Source organism: Manis javanica, chromosome 2 (genome assembly GCF_040802235.1).
Source record: "Manis javanica isolate MJ-LG chromosome 2, MJ_LKY, whole genome shotgun sequence".
Taxonomy (NCBI): domain Eukaryota; kingdom Metazoa; phylum Chordata; class Mammalia; order Pholidota; family Manidae; genus Manis; species Manis javanica.
In genome coordinates this window covers 5769681-5792039 of record NC_133157.1, presented here as the reverse complement: position 1 = coordinate 5792039, position 22359 = coordinate 5769681, and the positions used below count along the sequence as shown (strand labels likewise).

At 58.7% G+C, this 22359-nt stretch overlaps 1 protein-coding gene across 2 annotated transcripts in view; it reads left to right on the top strand.

Annotated features, from left to right (window-relative positions):
• Positions 1 to 391: 391 nt before the first annotated feature.
• NCS1 (neuronal calcium sensor 1) overlaps positions 392 to 22359 on the top strand; it is a 48539-nt gene continuing 26571 nt past the window's right edge. Inside the window, exon 1 of one of the 2 annotated variants that reach the window (XM_037007919.2) lies at positions 392 to 846. In XM_037007919.2, coding sequence (XP_036863814.1) covers positions 783 to 846 — 64 coding nt within the window. In that variant the 5' untranslated portion in view covers positions 392 to 782. The remainder of the gene's footprint in view (positions 847 to 22359) is intronic. The other variant, XM_037007918.2, reaches the window with a different exon arrangement.

Genomic DNA, 22359 nt, shown 5'->3' with positions numbered 1-22359 from the left:
AACGCGCCTGTCCCCCGCGACCCACACATCCGCGCGGAATGAATGAATTTCCCCGGGCTGAGGCTTGGCCCCATTCACGCCAGTTCTGCAGGGCCCTGCCCCGCCCGCTCCGCCGCGAGGGGCCGGGGCCCCGGATCCACTCCAGGGAGGTGGCGCGACTGCCCCCCGTCCCGCCGCGGCCCGCGAGGCAGGGTCCCTCCCAGCCGCCCGGCCCGAGCGCGGGGGCCGCGGCTCCGCGGACGAAGGCCCCGCCGGGCGGGCGCGGGGCGGGGGCGGTGCCGGGAGCTGAGTGGCGGCTCCGGGCCCAGCCCCGGCGCGCCGGGGAGGGCGGGGGCCGGGGGGCGGGGAGCGCAGGGGCGGCGGCGAGAGGAGCGCAGCCGCGAGCATGTGCCGCGGAGCCCAGTAACCAGGGACGACCGCGGCAGCCGCGGCCGCGTAGGCGCCCAGCCCCGCGCAGCTCCGCGCCGCGGCGCCCCGAGAGGGCGGCGGCCGGACGGCCCGGGCCTGCCCAGCGGCTGCCCCGCGCCCCGGGCCCAGGGCGGCCAAGGCGCCGCGAGCCGCGCAGCGCAGCTCGGCGTGCAGAAGCCCCGCGCCCGGGCCGCGCGGGCACAGCCAGACAAAGGCGCGGCCCGGCCCGGCCCAGCTCGGCCCAGCCCAGTCCGGCCCGGCCCGGCGGCCCTCGGCACCCCGCCCGCTGCCGCCCCGGCCCGTGCCGGCCGAGCCGCTCCCGCTGGGCGCCCTGACGGGGTCCGGCCCGGGGGCGGAGGTCGCGGCCGCCGACGATGGGGAAATCCAACAGCAAGTTGAAGCCCGAAGTTGTGGAGGAGCTGACCAGGAAAACCTACTGTGAGTGCGCGCCCCGGGGACCCCCGCCCCGCGACCCCCGCGCCCCTCACCCCCGCCGGTCACCCACCCCGCCGCCCTCCTCCGGGCCCGCCCTCCACCCCCTCCACGCCGCGGCCCTCGCTCGCCCCTTTCCTGCCCCGCCCGCGCCCCGGGCCCCTCGGGAGCCCCCCGCCGCGCCCCCAGCCCCGCACCTGGCCCTATTGTTCCAGGGCACCCCTCCCCCCACCCCTCCCGGGACTGGGCCGCCTGTCAGCTTGCGCGGGGCCACCCCAGGCCGGGAGGGAAAGCCCCAGCCCCCCCGCGGCCCCCTCTCTGCAGAGTTGCCCCTAAAGGGCGGGGCTGTGCCAGGGCGAGCGGCGTTGGTCCGGGGAGGGGGCGCCTGGTTGCGGGGTGGTTCCGGCTGCGCGGAGCCGACTGGCACGAGCGCAGCGGGGTGGGTGATTCATGCATCACGATGCCGCCGCTGCTGCTGCGAGGTTGGCCTGTCGCCCCCTCTCTGGCCCCGGATCGTGTACGGGGGGTGGCGAGACTTAGAGCTCCAGGCAGCGGCGGCGGGGAAGGGTCTTGGGCTCCCCACTGGCTGCAGGATTTGCAGGCTGAATTCTGCTCCGGCTCTGATCTCACCTCCCTTCCTCCATATGTCTGCTAGACTGGGAAATGGGCTTGTGCCCCCATGGGTGACCTGTGCGATCTCATCATTTGACTGCGTGATGCTCCCCTAAGAGGGTCTGTTGGCTTCGGCTTCCCTAGATCTGTCCCAGGGCGTCTCTCTCCACTTGCCAGACTTCCCAACTCTCCCGTCCCCTCACCTCTCCCATTTCCCCATACCAGACTTCTCTCACCCTGGCAGCCTCCTGGGAGGTGCCTCGGCATGCAGGGGTTAATGGCACCGGGATTCTCCTTTCTTTTTCCGGGTGGGGAGAAGGAGGGCTGGGTGGTCTGGAAGGACTTCTGCCTGCCTGGGAGCCTGACTTGGAAGGGGGCAGTGGCCCTGGCTTTGGGCTGGAATTTAGAACCCATACCTGGGCAGCTTCTTGGGTCAAGCCCCTGTGCACCCTCCCTGGAGGCAGCTGACTGACCGCCCAACCCCATGTGCTGCCAGAGGCTTGGGAGGCAGCTTCTGGTGGTGCATTGCACAACCTCTGGGCCCCCTCCCCCACTCCATCGGGCTTCTGGGCACGTTTGCAGGTTTGTCCAAGCCCACACTTTAGCTCCGTGTCCCTGGCCCCCCGTGTGCGGGAAACAAAGGGGGCTTCCCTGAGGGGGGATAGTCTGCTGAGAGGTACCGGCCCTTCTCCAGTGGAATTCTGCAGCAGGAAGCTCCCATCCCAGGCGCCGCTCCTTGAAGAAGGGAAGCTCTGAGGACCAGGGACCCCGTCCTGGCCGCTCTCACCCTCTCTCTGAGGTGGGGGGGGCCCTTCCTAGTTTGGCTACTCTTCTGTGAGATTTGCTAGGCCTTCCTTCAGGCTCAGTGCAGATGTGGCCCACAGCTGTCAGCAGGCAGGCTTCAGGCAGGACTTCCTGGGATCCTGTGCCCAGGGAGGCAGAGGGCACCATGGGCCTCACCAGGAGTGCTGGGCTTGGGCTACACGGGGTGTCTCCATCATGGTGGAGCAGGGAGCCGCCGGAATGAAGCCCGGTGTCCTGCTTATCCCATGCTGGGCCCTTTGCATCGTTAGCACACTGAAGCTACGCGGCAGCCCTGGGCATGGTGGGCACTGTTACTATCCCACTTATGGATGAGGAAACCAAGGCTTAGAGAGGCGAACAGGTGTGCCCATGATTCAGTGGCAGGTCACTAGGCAGTGTAGGAACTTGAACTTGGGTCTGTCTCCAAAGCTGTATCCCTTGAGAGACCTCAGTGCTCAGGCCAAGGGGTCAGAAGGGGATTTTCTTCTGTGTGTCCCTTTCTGGTTTGTGCTGTAAACCCATGTGGATTCTGGATGGCAAGAGGCCTGGGGTGGTCATTTTGTCCACTCCCCTCTCTCTGAGCAGATCTGTCAACTTTGGGAGAAGTTGAGCCCACAAGGTTTTATTAGGAGCTGGTGGTACTGGGCTGGGTGGGCTATTTTTAAAGGCCTTTGGAGACACAGAACAGTTTTGATCAGGGAGAGAATTAGCTGAGTACCTTTCCTTTGTAGAAACCTAATGAGGGGCGAGGCTGGCAGAGGTGGGTTCATTTGCCTCCTGTCTGTCTCCCTGGCTGATGCTGTCCCTCTGCCCAGGCCCTGGTCTGTCTTGTTGTGTTGACACTTAGTAGGTCCGCAGATATTTATTGAATGAAAAGTGTCCCAGGAAGAAAGACAGAGAAAGCCCCTAGCTTATTCTAAGGCCCCCAGTGAGCTTCCTTCTGATGGGGAGCAGAGCCATCTTCTCTTTGTTCAGGGAATTCTGTAAGCAGTCAGGAGAGGAACACTTCGGAAGGACTCTCAGATGTCAGAATCTCCCGGAGAGTATTTAACCAAGGTACCTAGGTGGGGTTGCCCTCCCAGATTTCTGATAAGTCCGAAAGTCTGGGCTGCACCCAGGAATTTGCATCCCTGACAAGTGTTTACCATGCAGGTCTTGGTTCCTGGGACCCCACAACTGGTTCTGGGGGTCCTGGCTTATGTAAGCATCACCTGGCGTCCTAGGCTACCTTGGGATAGCGCAGTTGGCTGCGATAACCCAGACGGGAGCCCGAGATGTTCATGCCCGAGTCAGTGCTGGCTACTTGGTGATGACCCTCCGACTCTTCTGGTGGTCTCTCTGTGTGTGAGGAAGTGGAAGATCTAACAGCTCACGCTGGGTGGCCCTTGCTAGACGCATCTGGATTCAGCCTGGCTAAAATCCTCCAACTTTTAGGCTTTCCACTGCAGAGCAGGTTGTTTTCCTCCTCTGCAGATGAGAGTCTGTGAATTGTCAGTGCCCCGTGACCCCATCCTCACCCTTCCTGGCACAGTTTATATCCAGGAGCAGTAGAAGGTTCCAGAGAGGCGGAGAACCCCGCCCCGCCAGGTCTCAGAGAGCAGTGTGACCTGCAGCCTGGTCTGTCTGAGGTCTGGCCCACTTTCTTCCAGCTTGTTGGTGACGCTGTCGTCATCTCCACGTGTCTCGGCCGTGAAACAGGCCAGCCCCTCGCCTGACCAAGCCTCAGTGTCCTTTTCTGCAGAATGGGTGTGCTGCTGGTATCTGGCTCCGGGGGTATGTAAACAGTCAACAGGATAATTCACATACAGCCTAACATGTGGCACATGGTAAGGGGTTGTATGACACACACTTGTCAAGGATGCAAGGATGCGTGTTAGTGGTCATTATTAGCATTGTTTTAACTACACAGTTCAGCTGTATCTTGAGGTGGTCTTAAATATCCCTTGTGGGTGAAGGTCATCTCTCTACAGAGGATTCTTCCCCCAGCCCTGGTCTTTGTGCCCGGCACACGGGAGGCACAGGAAGGCAGGGTCTTTGATTTGCCTGAATCTTAGCAGGTTCCTGTTTCACCCCTGCTGGTTAATTTTTAGGCTGCCCTGACCTGCCTCTCACTGGATGCTCATTCTGTGCTGGAGACAGAGATGTCAGGAGGGAGATGAGATTCCTGCGCTCAGGTTGGAACCAGCTTGGGAGTCTGAGAACGCCAGGATCACAGGGCTCAAGCCATTTGTCACTGTCTGAGCCGCATCAGTTTAAAGGCTTTTGGGCCTAATGCAGTCCCAAGAGGCAGAAACCTTCATACATAGACGCCCTCCCCACCCCGTGTCCCTTATCCTCCCCACCACCAGGGACCCTCTGTTAAGGACTCAGAGGAGGGCACTTCCTCTTTGTCACTCTTGGTCAGCCCGGGCTCTGCCTTGACCTTGCTCAACAACCTTGAGTCTTTCCAGCCTTTTTCCTGGTGCCCAGAATGGTGCCCGGCATGGGGCAGCTAGTGGAGGGGTGAGCATCGGACGGGAGGTCAGGGTGCCCAGCACCGACACCTCTGCGACGTGGAGCAGAGAGGGGTACCCCTGCTCGGGGGCAGGAGTCTGGGGCTGAGAGATGCTGCGTGTCACTAGTCAGGCCCTTGCACCTCTCTGGCTTTGGGAAGGTCCCATGAGGGCCCCTCCCTGTAGGATAAGGACTGTTCTCCGATCGTCCTTCCCCCGCTGTTTGACCAGAGGAGGCCGGACATTGCCCTGGGGGGAGGTGGTATCTGGCACCCATCTTGGGACAATTGAGGGAGCTGGCCCCATAGCCAGGCCAGGGTCAAGTGGCCCAGGAGAGGGAAGGCCCAGAGGGAGGAAGGCGGCTTCTGCAGTCCTTCCACCTCCTGTGCGCCTGGCAGGAAGGCCAAGGGGGCTGCTCCCTCTCTCCACCGAAGGCGACCCAGTGGCAGCAAGAGGAACTGAGGCCAGACTCTTAACACCAAAGCGGGTGCCTGGGCAAGAAGCCTCAAGTCTGTTGTCAGGAAAGAACTCAGTATCCTGGAGAATGGGGGTGGGTCCTCACTTGGGCTGCGTGGCTTCGGTCAAGTTGCTTCGCTTGCCTTCTCTGAGCGCTGGTTTGCTCATCTGTAATACCTGTCCACGTGACTCCCTGGACCCAAGGGGAGGCTGCTTTGAGGTCCAGAGTGTGGGCCAGAATGGGGCTGTTTGGCAGCAGTCTCAGAGAGGGACAGAGGCCTCGGAGGCCGGATGTGCCAGGGTTCTGGCTTTCCATGGGCAGCCCCTTGTCACGACGAGCTTTCCTCCTGTGGAAAACAGGCAGCACAGCGGCCCCAGAGGTGGGGAGGATTCAGGGCGTGTGAAGGGATCAGCAGTGTGCCTGGTTCTCAGGAGACCCTTTAGACTTCTGGTGGCGACTGGCTGTGGGCTGTAGGTCCTCTGCCCTCTAGAGCAGGATGGGCTGGGTGGGTTGACGGCCTGCCTCCTCGTGGTGCAGAGAGAGACGCGGAGGAGGCCAGAGAGGGACAGCAACCTTCCAGGGTCACAGAGCCCCAGCCTCCTGCACACGCCCGTTCTGGCTCTTTCTGCCTCCTCTGGCTCCCTGTTAAGTGTGTATGACTCCTTCTGTCCCCACCCACACCCCAGAGATCCTGACGTCGTGTATCTCACAGGGAAGTCCTGGAAATCCTCCTGCAGTCCTCCCGGCTGCAGCCTTGGGACTGGACCCACCTTCCTCTGTTCCCCAGGCCAGGCCTGAGCTCCCCCGGGGCAGATTGTGGGCAGTGTTGCTGGCCAGTGGGCCAAGCTCTTATCACCCTTCACCAAGGACCCGAAGGCCCTGGCAGGGGATTTGGACATCTTCTGAGATGGATGAGGGGCCATGGAAAGAGGTGATGCAGACATGTTAGATTTGGGTTGGGACACTGCTCTTGTCTGTAGTCCCAAGAATGGCTTGGAGGAGGCGGTGATAATCAAGGCCAGGGCTGATTGCAGTGATGAACTGGCTGTCAGTGGGGATGACATGAAGGACAGAATATAGACTTTTTAGAAGGAAGACTCCGGAGGACTTGCTATATAGGTTTCACTATCTTGTAAATTTGGGATTATATACTTGCAGTTTTCTAACTTTTGAAAACCTGACAGTTATGAACGCCCATGTCATCAACTATTCTTCTAAAACATGATTCTTTAGTAATGCAGCATATGAATGCAACGTATTTTTTTAAATTTAATCCCCTGCCATTGGACAATTAGGTTATTTTTTTTGCCAATATAAACAGTGCTGTGATAAATATCTTTGCATGAACATGTTTGTTGTACATCATTGCACATATCTCTTCTTAAAGATAAATCCCCAAAATGACATTTTGTAGTTAAAATGCTGAGTACATCTTAAAAGGCTTTTGGTAGAAAAATTGTTAAATCACCTCCAGAAAGTATGTTCCAGTTAACATATTAGCAAAAGTGGATGAGAGAGTGACTATGTCCCTGCACTCTTGCCAGCACTGAGTATTATTATTTTTCTTAATTATTGCTGATTTTATGGGGAAGAGAAGAGTAGCTCACTCTGAATATTCATTTGTTTGGTGACTATTAAATGAATCCTAGAATCTTTGAGTAGAGGAGACTTTAGGGGCATGGAGTCCGATGCCCTCATTTTACAAATGGAAAAATTGAATCCGAGAGAGTGAAGTATCTCTCTCAAGGTCACTACCAAATACTGAGCGGAAGCATGGGGCTGCTCACTCCCACCGTGCCGTGATGGGGTAGCTTTGGGTTGTGATGGGATGTCTTGCTTCCTTCTGACACGGGTCATCTTGTTCTAAATATCTCTTACTCTAAGGTAAGGGAGAAAGCTGTGTAAATGAGAAAGAGCAACCTTCTTACTGACATTATGCAATGAAGCACTTTGCATATTCTGGGTGTGGTCTGCTCATCAGGGCAGAGAGTATTGCCAGTGAACACGCCGAGTTTCCGGGTGACTTGAACTTGGGGTCTGAGTCGCAGCTGAGGGCGGGACAGCAGAGTGTGGAGGGCTTGCGGGCCAGCTTGCCGTCTTCGGGCAGTGTGACCCTGGCAAGCCCCTTCCCATTCTGAGCTGTGCGGGGACCTCGCGTGTGAGATGGGGACAGACAGACAGTGCATCGTCCATGGGTGGACACAGGGCCCCACGTAACAAGCACTCAGTAAATGCTCTCACGTGGACGAGGCTGCTCAGCGTTCCGCGTCAGAGCCCTGGTCTGTGGCTTCTCCCCAGGATGAGCTGTCACAGGGTGAGCTGTCACAGCTCCGCACTGGGCCTGGCTGGTTGGCCGCCAGCCCTTCTGCACTGGGCTCCCGGCTTGCTGGGCTGGGGAGAGGGGCCCTGATCTGAGAGGCTGGGCTTTAGGATCTGGTCATGATGTGGCCTTGGACGGCCAGGGACTTGCCTGCCTGGGCTTCAATCTCAGAGCCATCACAGCCTGGACAGTGGCTTTGGAGTCACCCATGCCCTCTGGGACTTAGTTTCCCTTTCTGTACAATGTTCAGATTGCCAGATGGTGAGACTCTAGTGCAGAGGCCACACTGGGGTCCCTGGGTGGGGTGTGGTGGGGCCCTGGGGTCCGATGACCTGGGCCGTGGGCTGTCTTGGCTGCAGAGAGTTCTCAGTTTCTCCACAGGTCAATTTCTCATCACAAATTAGGGATGACAACCCCTCCATGACACAGGGCTGCCCTGGGGGGCGGAGACATTGAATCTGGTGGCTCATCTCGTAGCTCACCCGAGGTGGCAGAGGATCTGTGATCTGCAGCATGTAAAGATCAGGGGCCGTTGGCGTGGTGAGAGCCTGAGCTCATGCACGTCATGTGATTCTGGCCCAGCTCAGTGTTCAAGTGCATTCATCCCCGCCCCTCCCAGGAGTCCTGTGTGGTCCTTATTTTACAGATGAGGAAACAGGCTCAGAGGGCACTGAGCTGGTCCCAGGCGGCACACCTGGTGAGTGGCACAGCTGGCGTTTGGGCCGTGGCAATGAGCCCCTGTGGGTGGGTCCTGGAGAAGCTGCTTCAGGGCGTGCGGGTAATCGGGAGTGAGCGTGGGTGTGTGGTGTGGGTGTGTGGCGGGGTGAGTGCTGTGGATCATGTGCGTGAGCCCTGGGTCACGTGGGTGTGCTCCAGGTGTGAGTGACGGGGTCGTGGCGTGTGTCAGGAGTGGGTGAGTCGGCATGTCTGTGCCCGCATGTGTGCACCTTGGTGTGGGTGCGGGCAGCTCTGTGCAGGTTGTAAACGTGGATGTGCATGGGGGGCGGTGGTACCCAGGGGTGAGGCCCAGACAGGCTGGGAGCCAAATCAGAAGCTGGTCACTTCTTGGTCTCCTTCTGCCCTGGCCCTGGTGGTCTCTGGTAGTGGGAGAGTGAGCCTCCGTTCCCAGGCAGTGGGAGAATATCCTTGGGAGGAAGGGCCGTAGTGACAACTCCTGTTTACCAGGTGGGTTCTTGGTGCCAGGAGTACCGAGTACAGATTTCCCCGACTGTGGCCTCCTGCAGCCCTGGAAAAAGACACTATTATGCCCATTTTACATATGAGGGAAAGGAGACCCAGGCCAGTTCAGAAACAGGCCCAAGGCCTCCCAGCCAGTTAGTGGCCAAGCTGGGGCTCAGGTTCAGATCTTTGTCTGCAAAAGCCAGGCCCTCCCTCCACGTGCCCACCTCCCACAGTCTCTGTGAGCCTTGTAGTCTTAGAGCTGCTATGTCAGGTAGTGAGCACCCCGTCACTGGAGGCATTCAAGCAGCTGCTGGCAGTCATACACTGGCCAGATGTCCTGGATTCCTGGGCTGGATGTGCGGTTACATGGTGGGCAGGACCCTTCCATCTGTGAACATACAGCGCTGCTAGTTGCTCTGCCTCCTGCAGGGATGTGGGGCAGCCTTGGCCTTGGCTTTGTCCAGGGGGCAGGCAGAGCTGAGGTCTTCAGGAAGGCGGCTGAAGTGTTTCAGGAAATCCAGGGAGTGCCAGTAGGAGTGTGCGTTGGTGGCTGCCCCAGCCCTAGGCCTCTGGGGCCTTCTCAGCCTCTGCGCCATCCCAGGGGAGACTTGGGTGCTGACCATAGGCCTGGCACTGGGCTGACCTCACAGAATCCCCCCAGCTGTGAGTGCCGCTGCAGTGCTTAGCACTTTACGGTGCTCTTTACACATCCCTGTGCTCAGGGAGCCTGCCAGCAGAGGCTGGGCAGGGGCTGGGGGCAGCCAGAGGAGGTCACGCACACCCAGGGTGCCTATACCTGTGTCTGTGACAAAGGAAGAGACAAGTCCTCACAGGGGCAATGTGGGGCCCGGAGTTATGGAGGCAGCAGAACCTCAGGGTCTGGCAGCATTGCCCCGGCGACTGTAAGCCCCTTGAGGGCTGGAATGCATTTGGTGGATTTGTTTTTTGTGCAGTGTACAGCCTGCAGCCACGCACAGGGCAGGCCTGGGAACACCTCGGTTTTCAGCTTCGCTCGCGTTGCTTTGGTTTGCTCCTCTGCTCACTTGGGTGCGCCCCACCTGTGCTCCTGACTCACAGTTTGCTGGGGGCAGGGGGATCACCAGGGAATTGGAATCTGGGGTCCTGGTTCTAGCCCGATTTACTGTAGCCTTTGGTTGTCCCTCTCAGGGTCTCAGTTTCCCCAGCTGTCCCGCTGTCTGTGAGATGGGGTGTCGCCTTTTCTCAGCCCCAAGGTGCTCCCTGCCTAGTGAGCCTGGGTTGGGGGTGCCCAGGAAGGGGTGCAGGGCGGCTGCTGCCTCTGGTCTCACGTGGTAGCCCCAGGAAGCTGGCAGGGCTTCCAGGCCACCGTGCTCTGGATTCGCTGGCAGGGGAGAGGCAGGGGGGCGGGAGGAATGTGGCTTTGAGGAATGTTTAACCCAAAGCAGAAATAGCCCTGTGCTGCTTTTATTTCAGTCTTGGGCTTTCAGCTAGGAAGTGGGATCAGAGTGCCGTTCTCTCTCTCTCCAGCCTCCCCCGGCTTCCCCACTGCTCTGGCCTTTTGAGGACAGAAAGTGGCCTCTTTTTTTTTTTTTTTTTTTTTAAACTAAGAAGCTGCTGTGGGAACCAGAAAGGGCCCTGGATTTGGAGGCAGACAGAGCTGGATTCAAATCCCTCATTCTTCACTTCCCAGCCCTGTGACCACTTCCTCCCCCAGCCTCTGCTTTTTCTCCGATGGAACTGGTAGGAGGTGGACGTGAGCTGAGATGGCCTGTGGGCCGTGTAGTGTCAGGAGCTCCTGCTCACCGACCCGCCAGGCTTGGGTACAAATACAGCTCCTCGCATTAGCTCTGGAACCTCGTCCAAACCCTTTCCCATGGAGCCTCCTTATTTCATCTGTAAAATGGGCACATGACAGTAATGCCACCTCCCAGGACTGTGGATGAAATGACTGAAGATACTGGCAGAAGGGCCTGGCTCCCGAGCTGCTGAGCCCCTTCTCTGCGTCCTGGTGGCTTCCACACAAAACAGGAAGAGGCCTCTTTGGGGCTTGCTGCCCAGTCGAGTGGGGTTCCGTGCCCCGGGCCATGGGCACTCAGCGGCAGCTTTTCATCTGACCCTGCTGTTGCCTCACCCATCACCCACACTCAGCTGGCACCAGTGCCCAAAGGCCACCTCGTGGTGAGGCCCCGGGCCCCGCCAGCAGCCCCACCAGATCTGGCTGTGAGGACATGTTTGCCTTGTCCGTGTCCCATTGGCCGTGAGCGCCCTGAGGACATCTCGCGCGGTCACTGCGGTACCCCAGCTCCTGGAGGAGGGCCTGAGGTATGTTTGTTGGACTGAATGGAAAAACAAACACGCGAAAGAACAAACTAATGAGCAAATGGTGTTTTCTTCCCCTCACTCCCGGGCTTCCCCTTCTGCCCTGTCCGGCCCCCTCCTACCTCCTGGGCTGGGTGGCGGGAGGCTCGCCGCAGCTGGGGGTCCAGAGGAGCAGGGCCCTGGGAGACTGGGTCTCAGCAGGTCAGGCCTGGGGAGAGGATCCTGGGCCCTGTCCCCTTCTGGGGCTGGGGGCGCGAGGAGGGGTCCAGCCAGCCAGTGTGGCCCCTCCTTCCAGGCCCCTCCTGCTCCTGTCTCTTTGTGGGAACCAAAAGATTCCTGTTCAAAGGCGGGAGATGGGGCTATTTTTGGCAACTGTGGGGGAAAAAGCGAATGCTTTCCTTCTGTTCAAAAAGACATGGTGTGTGTGCTGGGCAGATGCAGAGCTTGGCAGCCCCAAGCCCCTGCCGGCTGTGCCCCCACCCCAGTGGCCCTGCCTCCCCTCCACGGCTCAGTAGCCCGCACGGGCACACTGGGCAATTATGATTGCCAGGCTGCCTGGGAGGAGGGCCCGAGCGGGAACATCATCTTAATGAACACGAACAGCAGCCATCAAATCAAGGAGGGGGCCTGCTAGCTGGCCTTACCCTCACTCACATTTCCTGTGCTCCGGCTCTGCGGGGCTGGGGGAGCCGTGAGAAGGCTCTGGTGCACATCTGGGGGAGGAGGCCCACTCAGCTGCAGGGGAACAGCTGGAGGCCCTGGGTGCCTGTGTGAGGCAAGTCTGGCTGAGGGCATCCCCGAGCTGCCCCACCCCCTCTTCCTAATTCAGGCCTTTGTAGAGCCCCTCGCTGTCCGGCCAGGTGCTGTGGGCACCAGGGCAGATAGGATTGCCAGATGAATGGCCCTCCTGGCAATCACAGCTTGGTGGGGAAACAGATACTAGACTAGATGAGGGCGTTAAGATGGGGCACGGCACAATGAATGCCTCCCGAGTCGGCTGGGCCTGAATGCATCTGGGAGGGCTTCCTGGAAGAGACAGTGTTTCAGCTGAGACCTGAGGGTAGGACTGCCAGACACATTAAACAATTATTGATTGCTTATCTGAAATTTGAATTTAATTGGGCATCCTGTTTTTTTGTTTGCTAAATTTGGCAGCCCTACCTGAGGGAGATGTAGGAGTTGAGAAAGCACAGGGGAGTCTGGGGGTGGTTCATGGGGCGGGGGTGTGGGGGGATGGTGTAAGTGTTTCAGACAGAAGGAATAGCATGTTCCAGGCCTGGGAGCATCAGAGTGTGGCAACTCCAAGGACCTGGATATTGCATTGTGGTCAGAGGGTAGAGGAGGTGCGTGGGCCCCATGTGGAGGGCAGCATTGCTGGGGGCCAGTCTTGGGGATCAGGGGAGCCAGGTGAGGCCACTGGGCACACTAGGGTACGGGGGCCTCCTTGGCTGATAGAGGCACCAGCAGGAATTGTGCCCAGGATCTTGGACCAGCCTCTCGGGGCTTCTGGCGCTGATAGGACGTGGCTGTGCCTCTGCGTGCACATTACTGCCTGGAGTTCCAGTGCTGGGGTCCTGCTGCTGCCCAGGACCAGGACAAGGACCGAAATGAGTAACTTCTGTGCCTCCCCCTGGAGGGCAGGTCAGGGCTCTTTAAGGGCCAGAGCTGGAGCCCACAGTGCCGCTGGCCCCCTGGCACCTGGGGTTCCAGCCCCCTCTCTATCTGCCTGGGCCAATGCCCTGGGATTTCTGCCCAGAAGCCTCTGCGGCCCCTGTTGGGGCTGTTCAGCTCCAGTGCAGCTCAAGCGCAGGCCCCGGGGTCCGAGGCTGGCTGGTCACTCTCAGGAGGGGATTTGCTGAATCCTGAGCAGAAGGGGAAGCAGAGTGCCGGTGGTATGGCAGGGCTGGGTCCTGGTGACCGCCTGCTTCCCACTCCAGCTGCAGCCCCTGCTTAGTCTCTGCGTCCCTGTCGGTGTTGTTTCTGTCTCTCCTTGTGGGGGGGCTTGGTGACCTTCCCCAGGTCGCTCAGTGCCCCCCTGCCGCTCCCATTCCGAGGTCCTCCTGCTCTGGTGCTTGTGACATTAAGGACTGTGGCTGATCTGGGGTCTGCTGGAGCCGTGATGGAGACGAGCCCAGCATTTCCCATCTGCTCTCAGGGCTGGGAGCTGAGGCAGGGCAGCGGGTGCTCCACACCGTAGGCAGGACGGGTACAAGGGGGCGACTGTCCAAGGCCTCTTGCAGCCCCTTTCCCTCCTCGGTGCCCACATTACTGGTCCTGGTCACCTGCCACCTTGTCTTGGGGTTCTGTGACATCTTTACTAACAACAGTAGCAATTGGTAACATTTGGGGGCCCTCTCTGTGCTGTCTGCCTGGACCACGCCACTGTCTGGCTTGTGCATTGTCCCAGCAAAGTGAGGCTTCTTGAGGTCCCCTGACCTCACCATGCTCTGTGTCATCTCTGAGATTTGGACATGGGCCTCCTCCTCCTGGAAGCCCTCTCCTTTCCCCTGCCTGCTGAGGCCTGCTCGGCCTTCATGCCCTCTTATGCGCCCTTCCCCTGGAAGCAAAGCCCTCCCCCCTGACTGGTCTGGCTCCCCTTTATGCTTTTATCACGCCCTGAACTCTCCCTTCTTCAGGACAGATCATCAGCTGTGTGGCTGTGTGCTTTAGGTCCGGCTCTCCGGTCACATCAGGGACTCAGAGGACAAAGAACTGCCTGTGTCTGTGTCCCTGCTGTTTTCCCAGAGCCCAGCTCAGGGCCTGGCCCACGTTAGTGCTCAGAAATTAATTGGTGGATGAATGAAGGCATAAAAAATCCCATTTGTTCCTTCTCACCACTTTGTATAAAAGGTGTTGTCACCAACCACCCTCTTTTTACAGAAGAGGAAACTGAGGCTCAGAGAGGTGAGTTCAGTTTCCCCAGGTACATAAGGGCTGAAGAATGGAAAGTCTCTTCTGGTTGACCAGGCGCCTCAGTGCCTCCCACGGCCTCTGACCTTGGCAGGTGCTTGGAAAACGTTCGTGGAACTGGGCTGAACTGAATCTCTGAGCACATGGTTTGGCTCGGCTCTGAAAAGTTTAAGAGGTTCTCCACCAGGAGTCCTGAGAAAACTCACCCTTTCCCCAAGGTCTTAAAGGAAGGAGGTGTGATTCACGGCCTTCAGGGCCCACTCTTCTGGAAGATTCAGTCAGGCAATAGAGATGGCTTGTACCGGGTAGTCAGTTCTTGGAGTCCTACCTTGGGATGTGTGTTTGTGTGTATGTGTGTAAGAGAGGAGAAAGAGGGAGACAACCAGCGAGTAAGAGTGTGAGTGTAGTCAACAGGGCAAGTCCACTTATTAGAACGCGTAATTAAATTTTAGAGAACAGAGTAGGCGTGCCTGCTTTCCAGTTTTCCCACCTAAACCACGCCTAGCACATGTGTTCCACAAGAACAGATGTACACTGAACACCTACTATACCAGATGCTACTGTCTGGCTGCAGCTCAGACAGACACAGATCCAGCCCCGTGGTGCCCCCAGCCATTGGCGAAGAGCGAAATCGGAAAATATAGGCAGAAATCACAAAGGCGAGAACAAAACCATGCCTCATGCTGCTTCTCTGTCACTGTTGTTGACATTTCACCTAGTTCCTTCTAGTCTTTTCTCTGTGTATGTAGCTATGGTAGGTTTTATCATCCTCAGTTTTCTGATGAGTAAACCGAGGCTCAGAGAGGTTAACTGACTTGTCCAGCATCACACAGCTGGAATATGGGAGAGCTGGGATTCGAACCTACGGCAGGGTGCCTGGGTCTGGGTCACTCAGTCAAAGGCAGTGGGTAATAGATCAGCAGATATTGAGGACCTTTGTTTTCCGGCCCCAGCAGCCCTTTGTTGGGTAATCAGAGAAGCCAAAGACTTGGTGCCTCTTTCAAGAGACCAGATGATACAGTTCAGGAGTCAGGCAGGATGTAAAGAAGGCAACTCCCAGAATGCATCTGTGTGACGCCTTAAACACCTGACTGTCCGTCAAGGGCTGGTGGCACACAGATCCTGGTTCTGGTCCCAGCTCCTCTGCACACTGACTTTGGTCCTTGGGCAGGTGGCTTCATCTGTGCGAGCCTCACTTTCCTGAAACTGTTTAAGGGGGATAATCAAAGTCCTTGCTTCACAGTATCAGTCAGGCCCTGAATGAGCCAGATGCATGCAAAATGCTGAGCCTGGCATGGGCACACAGGAGATGCCTCGTTAATGGCACCTTTTTTCATCTTGCTCTTCCTGGAAGCCACCAGCCAAAGTACATCTTCCTGCAGTTTTACTTAAGAATTTTTTTTGGAGAAGTTATTTAACTTATATAGAAATTAAAATCAATGTATTTCGTAACTTTTCTTTTAGAGTAAAATAAACATTTATAAATGATGGAGCAGAATTGTGGAAGCAAAAGTTGTGGAAACCTTTGAGCTAGTTCTAGATTTGAACCGTATCTTGTTTTCCATGGTTGCCTGGGACTCTGTCCCCCACTCCTGGGGGGGCACCAGCCCTTTCCCCTCAGAAGCCTTTGGGGCGCACCTCTGAGGAGCCCTCAGACTCCTCTACCACATGGACCTGCTCTGGGGATGAAGCACTTTCCCCAGCCTGTATGCTGTGCGGAGTCGACATCCTTTCCCCTTTTGTCAGATGACAAAACTGAGGCTGGGAATGGGAGATGAATCGATCTTCACTTGGTGCATCTTAACAGTGGGAAGAATCAGTGTCCAGAAAGATGAGCCCAGGGGTCCTGCTCTCAGGGAGGTACCGTCAAGCTGTGCTCCCTGCTGGACTGTGCACCCCAAGTCTCAGGCACCCCGGTGCCTGGCCCACAGCAGGCACTCAGCCAGGGCTTGCCAAGGCCTGGCGGGGTGGGGGTACTCGGTGGGTGGTACCCTTTCTGCAGGTGACCATCTCCAGGCTGAAGCCTTCTTGAACCTGGGCTTCCAAGTCAGACGGACCTGGACTCCCACCTTCACGCCAGCATTGTCCATGCGACCCGGATGAGTGCCTTTGCCTCTCTGTGAAGCCTCAGTTTCTTCATCAGCAAGGTGGGCTGGCAGGGGCCTGGTGCAATGTAAGAGCTCAGCTGTGGAGCTCTCTGGGGCTCGGGGAGGAGCCTGAGAGCCAAGTGGGACACAGGGGGGTTTGAATTGGGGTCTGAGCAGCTCTGAGAAGCCTCTCACTCCTGTGGTCCTCTGAGGGCTTGGCTCCTCTCTGAGTCCCAGGAAGTCTCCCATCGGCCCACAGCCTGGCCCTGCCAGCTGCGCCTCCCACTGCTGCCCCGATGACAGTGGGACCCTGACACTTGAGCTCCGTGACTGTCCTCATGACGCTCCATGTCTCTGTGCTGAGCACTGGCCACGCGCCGGCTCGCTCAGTGCTTCTGACCTGTCCGCCCTCCCCTTGCCTCTGACAGCAGCCCCGTGATGGAGGAGAAGACCGAGGCTCAGGGGGGAGCACGCTGACTGAGGTCACACCGTGACCAGAGGGTGGGTGGGCCTGTCCGCCAAAGGTCCGTGGTGGGAGAGCTGGCTTCTGAGGCTTCAGGCAGGTTGGCCAGGCCTGAGCTCAGGTGGCAAAGAGCAGGTCCCAGGTGCCGGGCGTACCCAGCGCTGGCCCGAGCCTGACCCCTGGCACTTTGTGGGGCTCTGCAACCCTGTGTGGGAAGGGTGTGGTGCAGGGCAGCAGCCTGCAGGTCTGTCATGATGGGTCTGTGGGGGCCGGCTGGTGTCTTCAGGTCCCTACGGGTGCGCCTGCACAGAACAGCATATGGCCTCAGCAAGCTGGCTGCACCCTGTCCCGTCTCCTGTGGCTGCTGTGGGCCCCGCTGGGCTCAGCCCACCTGGGGGAGGTGGTGAGCACCAGGGAGGCCAGGCCACCCCACGGGGGACGCTGAGGGATGCAGGGGCTGGCTGAATTTCTTTAGAAAGGAGGCCTGGCCTCTAGCCCAGAATTGCAGGTACTCTAGGCTGAGCTGGGCACTGAGGGAGCCCCCTGAGCTGACAGCTGACCCAGGAGGAGCGAGTTCCCCAGAGCTCCAGCCCCTGCATCCCTCCAGCTGGGCATTTATGGAAAACAGGAACGGGGCTGGTGAAGGGGCGACCGTCTCCCTTCCCACCCCAGTGGAGCACCGAATAAGAGCCCCAGCCCCAGGGACCTCAGACCGGCGGCTGCTGGCCGTGTTCTTGTGTTCCGTTTGCTCCGCAGAGGGCTCCGTTTGCCCATGAGCCCAACACCCCATCCCAGGTGCCCGGCACATTAGTGCATCTGGCACCCGGCTGGGTTGTCTGGTCGTGAGCGTGTGCCCACCCTCTGGTTCCACACCACCCCTCGGGTGTCTGCGGGCTGCTCCCTGGGGCACAGCTTCGTGGTCACTGCCTCGCTTCCTGCAGGTCACCTCATGGGGTGACTGGCGATCTCAGGAGTCTACAGAGAGGGCAAGTGGTGTGGTCAAGTGGGCAGCCAGAGCCCCCTGTGCCCCAGGAACACCAGTGTACTTCCTGAGGCCTGTAAACTGCCCCAGAGACAACTGTGTTGTCTGACCTCAGGGGCTGTGAGACGGGGGCCCTTGTGGCCCAGGTGGGGAGCCTTCTGGGGCTGGGGCAGCTTGTGGCACCTGGCTGATCAGAGACAACAGGTGTCTGCTCACCCAGCCCTTGGGTGTGGGCCACCTTGTGGGCGGGAAACCCTGAAGGCATTTAATTTTCTTCCTTGTCTTCCTCCCGCCTTCTGTGCGCAGCTCCTCACAGTGAGCAAAACCAGGTAATGTCTGCTGTGGGCCGGCGGAGGAGCCCTTCCCCTTTCACAGACAGGGAAACTGAGGCCCCAACAGGGGAAGCGGCAGGTCATGCACCGAGGGAGTGGCCAGCCCCGGAATCCAAGTCCCATGAGACTGCCATGCTGTGCCACCCGCCCTGCAGGAAACCGCACCTCCTGGGGTGGGGGCGACTGTGCCAGGGGGCACCTTGGCCCACCCACAGGTCCCCTCCCTTCTCTGAAGAAGCTTTGCTAAGATGGGAAGGTCGTGGCCAAATTAGGGCGGTTGGCTGCTGCTGGGTGGGGAGTGGACAGGAGGGAGGTGGAGGGCAGGGGAGCAGAGTAGAGGCTGGCGGGGAGCTGTGTGGGGGACCCAGGCTGGCCCGAGACAGCAGGGGTTTTAGGGTGTCCAGGTCAGGAGGAGGGGTGTTCATAGGATGCAGAGCAGGGCAGGAGCTCTGGTCTGAGGAGGGGTCCCGTTGGGCCGTGGGGATGAGGGGCCCCCCAGCTGAGTGAGAGGTGGGTGGACGGGGCTGAGCGAAGGGGGCCGCCTGAGGAGGAGCCTGGAAGCGAGGGCTGCCGGGGGCACGTGCCGCCCTGAGAGCACCTGAGGCGGGTGCCAAGGAGCGGACTCCGACGACCCTAGTGTTTGGAGACTGAGCAGAGAGGGAGGGGCCTGGGGCACCTGGGAAGGTGCTGAGGGAGGGGAGCTGCCCTTCTGGAAGGCGGGGCTCTCACGGAGGAAAGGTGTCAGGGCTAACGGGAGGGTCCGCTTAGTGATGAAGGGCATCATCCCCCACTTCCTCTTTTTGTGTTGTGGGAACCAGAGCCCCCTGGCCGACAGGTTCCTTTCAGCTGGTGAGGGCGGGGAGGCACAGACCAACACTGACACCGGACCCAGCCTTAGTCCCTGGAGATGGACGAGGGCCTGGGTTGGCCCCGGGCGGTGGCCGAAGAGGCCGGGAAGAGCTCGCAGCCTGCCCCCATCTTGCCTTCTGCAGCAGCGCCTCCGTGGAGGCCGCCAGCCCCTGCTTTCTGTTCCCACCATGTTTGAGCTGAGCTTCAATCAGGAGAGAGGTATTTGCTTTAGGGAAATCAAAGTCAGACTCAACATTTATCCTGGCCTCCAGAGACGGGCTCCCATGTTCCTTCCTGGCAGACAGGAGCTGCCTGTGAGGGAGGAGCTGCACAGAGCGGCCTCGGAGCAGGGGGGCTGTGAGCGCCAGCCCGGGGATTCGGCCGGAGCCAGCGAGCCTAGAGGGGGGATAGCTGGCCCCCTCCCCACCCCTTCCCACCAGCAGGCGTCTGTCTGCCAGCCCAGCACCCAGGAGGCCGCTCTCCTCGGGGTGCTATGCCTGCTCCAATTTGGAAACTTCTTGCCTCTGGAGAAGCCCTCCTGCTGGCTCTGCCTGGCAGCAGTTCATACCCCACGTTCAGACGGAGACTCTGATGCTCGGAGAGGACAAGTGGCTTGTTTGGAGTAACCCAGTCTACAAATGGCCAAGACGGGCAGCTGACCCAGAGCCTCCCACCGTTTTGGCCCTGTGGCTTCCAAGTGAGCCTGGTCCCTGCTGGCCTGGAGGCGGGAGTGTGCTGGAGAAAGGCAGCTGGCTAAAGCCAGTGGTAGTTGTGAAGATAAACACGTTGTGGGAAACACGTTTTAGGACGTGTTCTAAACCCAGGTAAGGGCTTGGTAAAGAGATGGAGTCACCAAGGGTTTATTCTATGCCTCCTGTGTGCAGGGCACGGGGCCAGGTGCTGAGGGAGACGCCGGGGCATGCCAGGAGAAGCGCCCTGGCCTCTGGGGCTTAGCTGGTAAGATGAGGGCAAAGCTCTTCTACTGTGTGCTTGCCGGGGCTGGACATGGACTCACACTGTGAGCACAGCCCCCTGCAATAAGAAGGTTCCCCGGGGCACTGGCTGGGCCGAGCCCTGTGGCCCACTCTGTTTTACTGCTGTCCCCTACTGCCCTTGATCTTCTCTGTGGAGCTTATGGGACGGCATGCTATGTAGAGCAGTGATTCCTACATATCAGGGGGCTTACAGGGGGCTGTGGCAGGGTCAGAGGGCTTCCTAGGAAAGAGACCTCTCAGCTGGGATTGGAAAGGTGCACAGAGGTTGCTGGGCTTTCTGGGCAGAGGGAATGGCAGGTCCTAAAGCCTGGAGGCAGGACAGCTTGGAGAAGCTGAGGGGCTCACGGGCTGGGTGTGGGCAGAGAACGGGGGGCCGGTAGCCCTGAGGACAGCCTTCATTCCAGCTGGGCCCTGAGCTCTGAGCCTCGAGTGTATGCCCTCCAAGTGCAAGTGCAGCGTGGGTAGATGCCTGTTAATTTCACACTTGGTTGGAGCCTCCTGGAGAAGAGGGGTGCAACGGAGGTCCTGCTCTGGTGTTTGGGTGCAGGCTGGAGGCAGAGGGACCCCATAATGTTCCTTCCCAGTGCCTGTGGTCGCTGGAGCTGCTGGGGGCAGGACCCCTGACCCTCTGGCATATGTGGGGACACACAGGTTGTGGGCTGATGAGGACAAATTATTTCCCCCCAAGTTTTTATTTTCAAAAATCAAGAGAAATGTTGAAATAACAGTGCAGTGAGCACCCAATGTAGACGTCATCTTGATTTGCCAGCTGTCAGCATTTTGCCCAGTTTGCTTTCTCTCTCTTTCTAAATATATGTGCGTGTATTTCTGAGCCTCTCTCAATAAGCTGCAGCATCCAGACCCTCACCCCTAAATCCTGCAGGGCACATCTCCAAGGAAAAAGGACATCCCCCACATACCCTCTGTATTAGTACCACTCCCGGAAAAGTCAGCAGTGAGTCCAGCAGGGCATCCAGTCTCCAGCCCACCGTCCGGCACGTCCGGCCGCCCAGGAATACCCGCTCTCACTGGTCTTCACCCCTGCATTCAGGACCCAGTCCAGGCACTGAGATCTGCCTTTGGTAGCCTTGCCATTTTAGTCTCCCCGGCCTTGTTTTACCTTTCATGGTTAAGTATTTTTGACAGGAGAACTCTGGAAACCGTGTCTTCTCATTGTATCACATCAGGGGGGACCCAATGTTGGGGTGTGTCTTGATTAGGGAGGCCAGGTTTGATCAAGGACAATCATCTTTTAACAGTTATATTTTTCTTGTATATTCGACATGACACGAACAGTGCGGTGCAGGCTGGCGGTAATTTTATAGATCTAATTGCTTAGGCTGGAGCTCGATTGGGCTAGCAGGTAGAGAGAGAGCTGATTTAAAGAAACACCCCAAGTTAATCATCCAACAGGACAGGGAAGAATCAGGAAGGGGGTGTGGGAATCGCTGAGCTTCTGGAAACCCAGACAGAATGGTTAAGAGCAGAGCTCTTGGTGTCCGGCCAACCGTCGCAGAGGTCCTGACGGGCCTCTTCTGGCCTCGCCCTTGGGCTCCTTCGTCAGTGCCCTTCCCTGGCTCGTCTGCCCCACCTGAGCAGTGGGCTTCACACCGATCACCCCCAGGCTGGGGTGGTAGCGCAGGCCTGCCTTTGCCTGGTGGAGAGGCTGGGGGTAGGTCGGCAGGCCCCCTGAGGGCTGCCTGCTGCCAGCACCCTTCCAGAACCCCCCAAGGCTCCAGGCAGTGAGGCAGTGACAGCTGCCGGCCCTGGCACACTGCCAGGGAACACCTGATGGCCTTATCTGTTTCCTAAAGGTTAATTAGCTGTTTAAAGTATGGAGCTTGTCTTCCCCACCCCAGGTAACATCCCCTGGGGCTTGGCTGCCTGCTGATCTCCCAGTGTTCTAGAGGACGTTGGAATAGGGGAGGGGACAGCCAATCCTGTCCCCTCCCCCCACTTCCCTCGGCTGCTACATCCGGGGGCCCTGCTGGGGGCAGGGTTGAGGAGGTACAAGGGAGGCTGGAGGCAGGGGGACCCTGAGGGTGTCAGGGGGAGTTGGGACCTCTGAGCTGGGGGATTCCTGGGAAGACTTCTTTAGCCCTGTGAGGTTCCACATACGACCCAGCTCCAAGTTACATGACGCCAAGGTCACACAAGGTCACATGGCTCATTGGTTGACTCGTGGTCAGGGGAAGGCGTACAAGTGGACATCCATTCTGGGCCCTGGATGCAGTCCTGCCCCAGCCATTTCCTGGCAGGTGACTTCAGGCAAGTAAGTGGACTTGTCTGAACCTCAGTCTCACTGGGGAAAAGTATCACCACTATCACCACCTACCTGTGGGATTCTTGTGCAGGTGAAGAGCACCAAGCACTTTAACCTTTACTGCAAGTCCGTTCTCCTGATGAGAAGACTGAGGCTCAGAGATGGGAGTACGTTTGCCCTAGGACACACAGCTAGTAAGCTGTGGAGCTGGACCGAACCCAGGCGATCTAGTCGGGCCCCAGACTATGTGCCTAAGCTCCCTGCTGTGCTCTGACGGGTCTCCTGTGCCTCCAGGTTGGGGCTTTAAGCATCAGCTGTTGGCCCCTTGCTGTCCTGCACTGACAGGTGTGGGTCCAGCGCAGCCCAGCCTGGGCTAGACAGGGACGCCTTCCCTCTCCACCCCGTGCCTGACCCCCTTCCCACCTGCATCCCCTGCCAAAGTGCATCCTTCTACCCCAGGCCTGGCCAATGGA